Below are 12,801 nucleotides of genomic sequence, written 5' to 3' on the forward strand. Positions count from 1 at the left end.
GTGACGTCTCCGCATCAATGAGGCGGAGTACGACTGCATGTTCGGGGAGATCGCGGCGGAGGTGAACACAGACGGACTGAAACACTGCCAACGTCGGCAACTCCACGCCGTTCGAGTCGGGCTAACGAACATGAGGCTGGACCTTCCACGTAGATTGCCGAGCTCATCTCCATGGGCGACGTTGCCGTCGACGGGCTCCAACAGTAGGACATGGGAGCAGACGTGCCCATGTCCGACATGGATAAAGACCCTTAACTTTTGCTATGTACAATATTAATGGAATTTTTTTGTTCAATTTTATTTGATGCATCGGGGTGTATGATCGGTTCTCTTAAAACTATCCGTGGACATGTTGCACGGATATTTGCCATGTTTTTGTTTTGATGTAGGACCTGATAAGTACCGAGCGTCAAGTACGAAAACATGACAATTCCGAATATTTTGGATGACAATTTTAGTAAGCGCGATGGTGACAACCTTAAATGTCAAGTATGACAATTTTCGTGCTTTAATTTACTTTTGACAGAAACTTACGATATATCCTACGAAATTTGCTATTACGTGACTGAAAATGTCATCGAAAAACCGAGTGGCACGAATTGTGGCACTTGTAATTTGGGTTGATGTATAGTGTTGAAGATGCCCTAAACACCGACAGGGAAGGAGAAGAGAAAGAGAAACCCACCCCCGCAAGCGAGGATGCACCGAAACCCTCGCGTCCTCCTCCGCGCCGCCGCCTATCTCCTCCGCCCCTCCACCGCCGCCCCGCAACCCCTAACGAACGCCAGACCTCCCCTGCCACTTTCTCCGCGGGGCCTCATCCTCCCTGCACAACGCCGCGCCTTCTCGACGGACTACGGCAAGGACGTCGACGAGGTGAACCGCAAGTTCGCCGAAGCGCGGGAGGAGATCGAGGCTGCCATGGACAGCAAGGAGACGGTGTACTTCAACGAGGAGGCCGCCTGCGCGCGCGACGCGGCCGGCGAGGCCCTCGGCGCCTTCGACGCGCTGCTTGCGCGGGTCCCGCCAGCAGACGCCGACGCGCTCCGCAGGTCCATGGGGCTCAAGATGGAGCAGCTCAAGGCCGAGCTCAAGCAGCTCGAGGAGTAGTGGTTGCTCCAGGCCGTTCTTTGATGAGCGCATCGAGGTCAGAGATTTCTTCTTTTGGGAACAAATCTTGGCGATCTTTGTTTTAGTTAGTACTTATATGTTCCTATAGTAGTTCCTGGATATTCTGATTGGGAAATAAAATTAAGGCTGCACTTCATTCCTGTTGTGGGAGATTACATTTGGAGCTAATTGTCCATGCTGATGCAAATTGGTAGCATACAATTTGTACCAGCAAAATTGGTATTTATGTTCATTCTGGATTGATGGAGCCTCAGAATTAAATTAGAAGAGCGAAGCATGTAATTTGTTCCTGTGCCAATTGTGATATTATTAATTGAGGTTAACAGTTAAAAAGGATGGTCATATTTGCATATGCCTTGCTTGATAATTTCTTCTTGAAAAAAACTGAGCAAGGAGCCAGGGAGATAGGATAGACATGTTAACTTCAGATATGTAGGTGCGTGGTGAATGAATGGAATGTGACTGGCGCAATGCTGTTATGATAGACAAGAGGGTTTTAAGCTGCAACTATCATTTGCTATCTGTAGTAATGCTTGGGAAAACTGGCAGCTTTTGATGACATCTTTTCTGACAAAAGGCAGTTTACACTGCTTTCGTTACAAATAGATAGGATAGGAACAGAGTTTTACAGCCCAGGCACTAAACCTGAGTGAAATGCTCCCAAAGAAGGAGAAAAGAAAACAAAACGAAGGGGGAAACAGGCAATCTCGCATTTAATCAGGCTCACGAGGATGGCCGGCAAGCAGTAGGACACGCATCTGGCCAGCCTCAGTCGACATCTGAGCCTCCATCTGGAGTTTCCGGAACAAAGTGGTGACTGAGCATGAGTGATGCCTGAAGACACATTCATTCCTTTCTTTCCAGATTGACCACCAAACGAGCGCCACGATCGATCTCCGGGACTTGGCTGCATCTTGAGTGAGATCCAAGGAGCTACGGTCGCACCAAGCAGTCAAGAGTACCATCAGGTTTTGCCGGAATGAGACTAGCCGGTTGCTGCAACTTGTCCAATACTAGACGCCATAGCTCTGAAGCAAAAGGACAGATCGTAAAAAGATGCAACTTGTCCAATACTAGACGCCATAGCTCTGAAGCAAAAGGACAGATCGTAAAAAGATGCAGTTAAGCACATGCTCAGCCATGGCGGGCAAGGTTATCCGCAGTTCAGCACCGGCCTTGCCAAGCTAGCCAAGTGAACAATTGACATTTGGGTGGAGCATCACAATTCCAGGCCATCTTGGCAAAAGGTGGCTTGATACAACCTGAGAAGTGCAGAGCATAGGCCGAGCTAGCACTGTAGGTGCCATTAGCAGTCCAGAGCCATGTCAATGAGTTTGGCTGGCCAGTGGTAAGCTGAAACTGATGGAGATTGTTCCACGTCCCCAAGAACTGGAGTAAGGAAGCTGCAGTCAGATCAGCCTTGAAGTGACGCAGCCATTTGTCCTGTGCCAAGGCATCTTTAATTGTGATCCTACGCTACGTGGAATCGTGCATTGACGAAATAGCTCTGTGTATTTTATGCTGAAACTTGTTTTATTTAACCAAGGATCCGTTCAGAATTGGGTTGCCGCACCATCGCCAATGTTGAATCTGATGGAAGCCACAAACAGGGACTTGACGACATCATTCACAGGCAAAGGCAGCCCTATCCACGGCCTCGAGCTGTCCATCCAAGACAGCCATAGCCAACGACAGCCATGGCCATTAGTTGGAAGGCAAGTTCAACTTGTTCCATGAAGTTGTTTTTACGTTGAAGCTTATAAAAAATGGCCTGATAATGGACCCTCTTCAATCTCTTGAATCCGAGAGGCATGCCCAAGTAGGTGCACGGGAACTCATTGAGCGAAGAGGCATACCCAAGTAGGTGCATGGGAACTCGTTGAGCGAACAGTTCAGCTCCGCGGTCAACTGTTAGCCGTCAGTGTTGTCACATCGGATAGGTCAAATGCCCAATGAAAATGTCACGGCCCGGCTGATTGTCGCGCAGGTAGGAGGTCGAGGGTGTACCCCTCGTCGGCCTATTGTTGGAGAAGGGGGTGAGGAGGGGCGCCGTAACGCAGGAGCAAGGGAGGTGAGGGTGTAGGTTATTCTCTGCTTGACGTTTATTGATCCCAAGGGCTGGCTATATATAGCCTAATTACAAGACCAGATTACAGACTCCTACTACAATTGGGTGTTGGCAGGGTAACCTTTTTCAGGACTAAACCTTTCCAACTAATACCCAAACTCCTAATCTAAAATGACTATAATTAAACAAGGACATATTTTTATGCAGGTACAGGGCCGGCCCGCACAGGTCCTTTGCGCCTATAGGGCTGGCCCCACATGACATCTCCCCCTCCATTTTGAAACAGCTCGTCCTTGAGCTGGAAGCTTGGATAACGTTCGCGGAAGGGTGTGACATCCTCCCATGATGCAGCAGACGCCGGCTGGCCCTCCCAGTGAATGAGCACCTACTAGGCACCCCGAGCAATACGAGCATGCAATGCTTGGACATGGGTTGGATGTACTTGACCCTGAAACAGAGGTGGAAGCATCGGCGGAACTTCCGGCGGCGGACCATGGTGCTTTTCAGGACCTCGACATGGAAGACATTGTGAATGCGGGCGCGTGGGGGCAGCTCCAAATGATAAGCAACCGTATCGATTTTAGCGAGGACTTTGAAAGGCCCATAATTTTTGGGAGCCAATTTCCCTTTGGCGCCTACTCCAAGGAACCGACCTATGCTGAAGACGGAGCCAAACCCATTCTCCAACATCAAAAGAAAGGGCCCGATGCTTATCATCATAGTAATGCTTGTACTGTTGTGCTGCCTGAAGGAGACGATCACGGATGTCGAGTAAGAATTGATCGCGGTCGATGATCTGCCGTTCCACCGCCTGATGGCGAATCTCGCCCGGCGTATAGTCTCGGAGTGAGGGGGGATCCCGTCCATAAACCACCCTGACAGGAGTGTCCTTCAATGCTGAGTGGTACGAAGTGTTGTAGCAGTACTTTGCCCAAGGCAACCATTGGAGCCACTGCTGTGGGCGATCCCCAGTTATGCAACGAAGGCACATGGTGATGACGCGATTGACGGCCTCAGATTGTCCATCAGACTGCGGATGGAAGGCTGAACTCATGTGCAAGCGCGCATGGCGGCAAACAAAGCCTTCCAAAAGCCCGAAGTGAAAACCACATCCCTGTCCGAAACGATGGATGTTGGAAACCCATGAAGTCGGACAATGTTGGAGCAGAAGGCCTTAGCAACAGACACTACAGTGTACGGATGCGCCAAGGGGATGAAATGCGCATACTTGGAGAAACGGTCCACGACGGTCAGGATCACACTCTTGCCGCCCACCTTCGGAAGTGCCTCAGTGAAATCCATGGAGATGTCTTCCCAGACACGAGGTGGCACTGTCAAGGGCTGCAATAAGCCGACTGGATGAAGCTGCTCCGTCTTGTTGCGTTGACAAACCTGACAAGCACACCTTCGGTAGTGCCTCAGCGAAATCCATGCAGATGTCTTCCTAGACATGAGATGGCATTGTCAAGGGCTGCAATAAGCCGACTGGATGAAGCTGCTACGTCTTATTGCGTTGACAAACCTGACAAGCATGAATATACTGCTGAAGTGATGCCCTTGCTTGCGGCAGATGGAAATCCTGGCGAAGACGATGAAGTGACTTCTGGATACCTTCATGGCCCGCATCGTGGGCTGCAGCCAGGACCTTCCCGAGCAGTGGCGACGCGGGTGGCACATAAGCCCGTTGCTGGAAGGTAACAACACCATTAATGAGAGCCCAAGGCTGGCCTAACTCACCAGATTCTAGTTGTTCCTGGAAAGTGACGAGCGCCGGGTCCGTGTGTGCAGCCTGACGGAGAGCTTCAAACAGATCAAAAGAAGACCCGGATATGGCGAGTGCCTGGCCGGCAGGAGCATCACGGTGAGAAAGAGTGTCGGCGACGATGTTTTAGTGACCTGGTTTATATTCCACTGTGAGGTCGAACCCCAACAGCTTGCCCACCCAATGATGCTATGGAATGGTAGCGAGGTGTTGGTCCAACAAAAACTTCATGCTGTAGTGGTCAGTTCTGATGACAAACGCATGTCCCCAAAGATAGGGCCGCCAGTGGCGCATGGCGTGCACCAGACCAATGAGCTCCCGCTCATAAGCGGCGAGAGAAGCATGGCACGGAGCGATGGTTTTGCTGAAATAGGCAATGGGGCCGCCACCTTGATGTAGGACTGCCCTGAAACCAGATCCAAATGCATCACATTCCACAATGAATGACACTGCAAAATCCGGCAGCCAAAGCACAGGGGCGGTGGTAAGAGCTGTCTTGAGAGCTTCAAAGGCGGTAGTCGCTGCAGGCGTCCAAAGAAATCTGTCTTTCTTGTGGAGCGCCGTGAGGGGAGCTGCAATGGTGCCAAAATCCCGGATGAACTTGCGGCAGTATCTTGCCAATCCTAAGAAACCACGCACAGCACGGACGGTGCGCGAAACTGGCCGGTCTACCACGGCTAGAACCTTGTCGCTGTCCGTGGCAACTCCTGTAGCGGAGATGACGTGTCCCAGATAAGCCATGGTTTCCTCCCCAAAGGAACACCTGGAGCGCTTGAGAAACAGCTGATGTGTGCGCATAGTCTCCAAGACGAGCACATGATGTAGGTGATCCGACTAGGACGAGCTGTAGATCAAGATATCATCGAAGAACACAAGCACAAACCGACGAAGGTAGGGATGTAGGCGTAGTTCATGAGTGCTTGGAACGTCGCTGGGGCATTGGTCAAACCAAAGGCCATCACCACAAACTCAAAGAGGCCCTCATGTGTGCGGAATGTCGTCTTGTGGATATCCTCAGGGGCCATCCGAACCTGGTGGTAACCTGACCGGAGATCCAGTTTGGTGAAAAAGTGGCGCTGTTTAGTTCATCCAGAAGTTCATCGACGACGGGAATTGGAAACTTGTCCTTGATGGTGACAAGGTTGAGACCACGATAGTAGATACAGAAACGCCAAGTCCTGTTGGCCTTTCTAACGAGTAGAACGGGGGATGAAAATGCGGAAGAACTAGGACGGATCAGACCACGAGCCAGCATCTCTGAACATTGGCGCTTCAGTTCATCTTTTTGAATCGTTGGGTAGCAGTAGGGTCAGACAGCAACCGGTGGTGTCCCAGGAATAAGATGAATATGATGGTCATGTGCGCGCTGCGACGGCAGGCCCTGAGGGTCGGCGAAAGTGGCCAGAAGGTTGTCCAGGAGGTCCTTGCCTTCGCACGCATGTAGGTGGGTAGGCCGTCCGAGAGAGTTGAGGCCCGACCACTCCACACGGTGATCCAAGTGCCAAAACGACATCCACTGCGTAGTGAAGTCCTAGAGAATTGGCCCAAGAGTTTTGAGGAATTGTGTACCAAGGACGATGTCGAACCCGCCCAATGCAATGGCATGCAGATCAACAACGAAACACTCTTTGTCAATGGTGATCGCAACCTGCTAAAGGAGTCCCCGACATGTCACCTTATCGCCATTAGCGACCGTGACTCCCAAGCGACGATTGGAGGAGAAAGGTAGCCCGACGATGGTGGCCAGCTCTTCGTGGATGAAGTTATGAGTGCTGCCCGAATCAAGCAAGGCGACCAAGTCACGGTCCCCGATGCGAATAGTGACCTGCATTGTGTCACTGGTGGGAATTCTGGTGACAGCCAAGAGCGAGATTTGTGCCTCCTGGAAATCCTCAAACCGCTCTTCGGTGTCAGTGGACTGAATGTAGAATGGCCGTTTGCAGTGATGGCCCCACGCGAACTTCTCATCACAATTGAAGGAGAGACCCTTAGCGCGTCGTTCATCTATCTTGGTCGGCGTGAGTCTTTTGAAGACGAGCGCGGGCGTGGGTTTGGAGGAGTCCGGTAAGGCCAGACTAGATGCGGCCATGGGGCGGAGTGGATGGCTGGGCCGGTCCGGGGTGGCTGCGGTGCTGGTGACAGTATTGAGGTGCTCAAAGGAGATTGCTAAGTCCATAGCCGCGTCCAAAGTCGCCGGTTTCATCATCTCGACCTGAGTTTTCATGGGCTCGCCCAAGTTGTTGGTGAAGATATCTCGCTCATCGTCGTCGGCAATGGGCGCACCCAAGAGAGATTCTTTAGAAATCGCTTGGAGTACTCCGCTATGGTGCCGAAGCGGCGGGTGGAGATCAGCTCGCCAAAGGGGTTGGCGCGGGTCGGCGGTCCGAAGTGGTTGGTGATCAGTTTTTGAAACTCGGTCCAGGATGGCCGCTGGCCTAGCTTTGTCTCGAGGTGGCCATACCATAATGCGGCAACATCGGTGAGGTGGTAGAAGGCGAGCCACGTTTTATCCGACTTCGGCGTTCGCTGCCCGAGGAAGAAGAGATTGCAGCGTGTCAGCCACGGCCACAGATCGCTGGCCCCTTCAAAGAGGGGAAAATCAATCTTGTAGAGGCGCGGAGCCCGATCCGCCTGATCGGCCGTGGCCCCGGTGTGGGACGCCGCCTCTGAGGGCCGCATGAGCCCGAGCCACCCAATTGAGGCGTGCCCTTGCCTTCCAGCCGAAGGAGGGCCAGGTTCTGCGGGCGCTGCTGCTGCGACGTGTCCGCCAGTTGGCCTTGGAGGGTTTTGAGCGTCTTGGCGATGGACTGGAGGGTGGCGCGGTCCTCAACGCGTTCTGTCCGAGCAGTGTGGTTCTCCTCAGAGAGGCTGTTCAACGTGGCGATCACGGCCTCATGATCCTCATGCTGTTTGGTCGTGAGGTCTTCTAGTGTTCGCGGCAGGGGCGGCGACGACAGCGGAGACATGGCCGTTGGGATCGACGACGAATCTGATACCAAGTTGTCACGGCCCAGCTGATTGCCGCGCAGGTTGTAGGTGTGGGAGGTAGGAGGACGAGGGCATACCCCTTGCCGGCCTATTGTTGGAGAAGGGGGTGAGGAGGGGCGCCGTAACGCAAGAGCAAGGGAGGTGAGGGTGTAGGTTATTCTCTTCTTGACGTTTATTGATCCCAAGGGGTATTGGCAGGGTAACCTTCTTTGCGACTCCTACTACAATTGGGTGTTGGCAGGGTAACCTTCTTTGGGACTAAACTTTTCCAACTAATACCCAGACTCCTAATCTAAAAAGACTATAATTAAACTAGGACATATTTTTAGGCAGGCGCAGGGCCGGCCCGCGCAGGTCCCTTGCGCCTATAGGGCTGGCCCCACATGACAGAAAAAGATCACATCATCGGCATTGAAAGAGACCCTAATCCTGGCGATATTGGGACTTTGGGACCAAGAGAGGTAAGCACCGCAGCTTCTTCGGCAGTCTTGAGCATTACCAGCACAAACACGAGAGGGGACAACGGATCTCCTTGGCGGAGCCTGTAACGCCTTCGATGCGGCTATATCTCCCACGTGTCGAAGCACGACTTAGAGGCATAACCGCATTGAAAGCAATGTCGCAAGTGAGGTAATCTTCACACAACCCATGTAATACATAAGGGAAAGAGATACATAGTTGGCTTACAATCGCCACTTCACACAATACGTGAATAAAGCATTACAACATCCAAATACAATCAGGGCCCGACTACGGAGCCAAAATAAAAGAAGAACCCCAAATGCGACACGGTCCCTGATTGACCCTAACTGGGCTCCACTACTGATCAACTAGAATGAAACAACACAAAGGACAAGATCTTCATCGAGCTCCTCCTTGAGCTTGGTTGCGTTGTCTGCACGAACTCATCGGCACCTGCAAGTTGGTTTTGGAAGTATCTGTGAGCCACGGGGACTCACAATCTCACACCCTCGCGATCAAGACTATTTAAGCTTATGGGTAAGGTAAAGGTATGAGGTGGAGCTGCAGCAAGCGACTAGCATATATGGTGGCTAAACATACGCAAATGAGAGCGAGAAGAGAAGGCAAGGCACGGTCGTTAAAAAACTATGACCAAGAAGTGATCCTAGAACAACCTACGTCAAGCATAACTCCAACAACCGTGTTCACTTCCCGGACTCCGCCGGAAAGAGACCATCACGGTTACACACGCGGTTGATGCATTTTAATTAAGGTTAACTTCAGGTTTTCTACAACCGGACATTAACAAATTCCCATCTGCCCATAACCGCGGGCACGGCTTTCGAAAGTTCATAACCCTGCAGGGGTGTCCCAACTTAGCCCATGACAAGCTCTCACGGTCAACGAAGGAATAGACCTCCTCCCGAGACATTCCGACCAGACTCGGTATCCCGGTTCTTCAAGACATCCTCGACAATGGTAAAACAAGTCCAACAAGACCACCCGCTGTGCCGACAATCCCGATAGGAGCTGCACATATCTCGTTCTCAGGGCACACCGGATAAGCTAAGCGTACAGGAGCCGATGTAACCCAAGTTGCCAAGGGATGGCCCTGCACGGTGCTCTGGGTTGGACCAACACTTAGAGAAGCACTGGCCCGGGGGGGTTAAAATTAGATGACCCTTGGGCTGGCCTAACCCAAGGGAAAAAGAGGCTAGGTGTCAAATGGTAAAACCAATGTTGGGCCATGCTGGAGGAGTTTTATTCAAGGCGAACTGTCAAGGGTTCCCATTATAACCCAACCGCGTAAGGAACGCAAAAGCCGGGAACATAACACCGATATGACGGAAACTAGGGCGGCAAGAGTGGAACAAAACACCCGGCACAAGGCCGAGCCTTCCACCCTTTACCAAGTATATAGATGCATTAATTAAATAAGATATATTGTGATATCCCAACAAGTAAACATGTTCCAATAAGGAACAACATCTCCATGTTCCAACAAGGAACAATCTTCAATCTTCACCTGCAACTAACAACGCTATAAGAGGGGCTGAGCAAAGCGGTAACATAGCCAAACAACGGTTTGCTAGGATAAGGTGGGTTAGAGGCTTGGTTCAACAATATGGGAGGCATGATAAGTAAGTGGTAGGTATCGCAGCATAGGCATAGCAAAAGAGCGAGCAACTAGCAAAGCAAAGGTAGTAGTGATTTCGAGGGTACGATCATCTTGCCTGAAATCCCGCAAGGAAGAAGAACGAGTCCACGAATAAGACAAATGGACGTTGTCGAACGAATCCTCACAACACGACGTTACCGGATCCAACCCGAAGAAGCAACACCGGAAAGAAGCAAACAATCATAGTAAACAAACAACACATCAACATGACATGATGCACAACCAAGTATGATGCATGTCCGGTTTAATGAGGCATGGCATGGCAACATGCACAAATAATACTACAAGTTAAATGGAGCTCAATATGCATCGGGATGCATATTGACAAAACACAACATGACGTATTTAGTTCGATCTTGTTTATGTACCCAACAGTATTAAATGTTGTTAAACATGGCAAGAGGGTGAAGCAAAGTAAAACTACCTATCTAGTCAAGGTTAAATGAGGCCGGAAGCAACGAACAACAATTCCGGTAATCCACATATGCATATATTAGGTTCGGTACTGTTCTGCCCTAAACCATATTTTATAATTGTTAAACATGCAAAGTGATGCCACCATGTTAAACTATGCAAAATTCTACCTCATTTACATATAAAGATTATTAAATTTCGAGTTACGGTTATTTAGTTATGAATTAAATCATTTTAGAAAGTTATTTAAGCAAATTTAAACAAACATCATTTTAAGCATTTTAAACATGGATGAAAATGACATATTATGAAACTACACAAAATTCTAAGCAACTTTCATATATAAAACATTTTAATCCGATGCACCATTTGTGAGTTATTAAATGCATGAACTCTAGGGACTATTCTGCAAAACGGGTAGTACTCAGGAAATTAGCTAAAACGTTCTGCGAAAAAAAATACAGCTCGGGCCGGATCTGGTTGGCCCAACAGAGCACAGGAGGGGCTGGGGGTCTCTCACCATGGGCCTCAGCCCAGCTGGATGGAGCAGTGGCCGACTGGTGCGCTGGGCCTTGGCGCCAAATGCGGCCCAGGCACGCAGGAGGCAGGCGGTCTGGAGATGGGCTGGATCTACGACAGGCGAGGCAGGCCCGTGCGAGCGAAGCAGGGGAGCGATGCGGTCAATGGATGCGGGCAAGGCGCTCGTCTCCCTCGCGACAGAGGCGGCGCCATCCTCGTCTTCTTGACAGGAAGAAGAGCAGCGGCAGCGTGGGACTTGGCGAGGCAGAGGGAGACGGACGACCCGGATCCGGCAGGGTGAGGCTGGATGGCGTTGAAGGCCGGCAGAGGGGAGTCCAGGCGGGGGTCAACTAGGCGCAGAGGAGGTCCCTGGTGGCGGGGCTTGGCGAGCTCGGCGTCGAGGAAGGAGCTCCGGAGCGGAGGAAAACTCCACGGCGTTCATGGCGGGGCTGACGCAGGTTGCGGCGACGGCACCAGGAACTTGGCGACTCCGACGACGCAGAGGTGGGGGACCCTTAGACCCGTGCGACAGCGCCATGGGGAGGATTCGGTGTTGCGTTCTTGGTTCACAGAGAGGGAGAGGGAGAGCTGAGAGCTTCACCGAAGAAAAGAGAAAGGAAGGGAGGAGGGGTGGCGAGGACAGCCTGCTGGTTCCGAAGACTAGCGACGGCAGGGACGAGGTGCTCGGGGAGCCCCTCGGGCACGAGAGGAGGCTGGAGTCTCGGCGTTCGCGGCACACGGGTGCACGAAGGAGGAGGTCGAGGTGGCTGGTTGGATTGGATCGGGCAAGATCCCGAGGAAAGAGGAACCTGGTCGGGGAAGGATCCCGAGGGAGTGGGTGGCGGCGCAAGGAGGGGAACAGGAGGCTAGGGTTGGACTTATTTATATAGCAACGGGAATTTTTGGTTAGGGGTATTTGGTTCCTCCGATTTTAATCGGACGGTCGAGAAATAAAAGATAGGAAGACCAAATAGGAAAAAGGAGATGTTTTGTAGATGTTTGGGGATGATCCGGACACGACGGTGACGACTGCTCGGGTTGGGTTCGGGACAATTTTCGGACGCGCGAGGGGTGGGCCGCGGGCTGACGAGAGAGGTTAGGTAGGGCCTGACAGTAGGTTGTGAGCTGTGCAGATGATCTCGAGCTGAGAGAAAGGAAGAGAGAGACTCGGCGACTGTTTCCGGAGACCGAAAACGTCCGACGTTAGACCGACTATATTGTCGCTATAGTTTAACGGTTGGGCTATCAAACGAACTCCGAATGCGATGAAAACTTGACAGACGGTCTATCTACACTATAATAAGACCACACGTCAACTCTCATCCCATTCCGAGAACATTTTTCGGCCATTTATAAAATACTATTTCGGACATGCCGCGGGCGCGTGCAAGTGTGGTTGGGCTCAGAACGGACAACAGAGAGCACTCGGAGAACCCGGACGAATGCAAGTTTTGAAAACGTGATGATGTAATGCACATGATGACATGACAAGATGCAACACGCAAGCAAATGACATGGCAACGACAGCGAATAACTGGACGACACCTGGCACATCAGTCTCGGGGCGTCACAACACTCCACCACTACGAGAGGATCTCGTCCCGAGATCTAGAATGGCACCGGAGAGAAAACGGAAGAGACAGAGAAGAGGTAAAACTAAGTTGCTTCTTTGACAAACGAGTGAAACCAAAGAACCTTGAGAGGTTGAACAAATTCGAGAAAAGAATACAACGAAGGTGAACAAGGTCGAAAACACTCCGTTAGAAAAGAGGGACAAAG

At 51.3% G+C, this 12,801-nt stretch overlaps 1 protein-coding gene and 1 pseudogene across 1 annotated transcript; one reads left to right on the top strand and one right to left on the bottom strand.

Annotated features, from left to right (window-relative positions):
* The first annotated feature begins 632 nt into the window (after window positions 1–632).
* On the top strand, window positions 633–1,483 carry LOC125530327 (embryogenesis-like protein). The gene has a single exon (XM_087515954.1). It carries the CDS (start codon window positions 700–702, stop codon window positions 1,108–1,110), a length of 411 nt encoding a protein of 136 aa, XP_087372080.1. The 5' UTR covers window positions 633–699; the 3' UTR covers window positions 1,111–1,483.
* Window positions 1,484–4,980: 3,497 nt separating this feature from the next.
* On the bottom strand, window positions 4,981–10,424 carry LOC147990387 (uncharacterized; annotated as a pseudogene).
* Between the last annotated feature and the right edge of the window lie 2,377 nt (window positions 10,425–12,801).

The sequence above is a fragment of the Triticum urartu genome, chromosome 1A (assembly GCF_056163025.1).
Source record: "Triticum urartu cultivar PI428250 chromosome 1A, HENAU_Tu73, whole genome shotgun sequence".
In the NCBI taxonomy this organism is placed as follows: domain Eukaryota; kingdom Viridiplantae; phylum Streptophyta; class Magnoliopsida; order Poales; family Poaceae; genus Triticum; species Triticum urartu.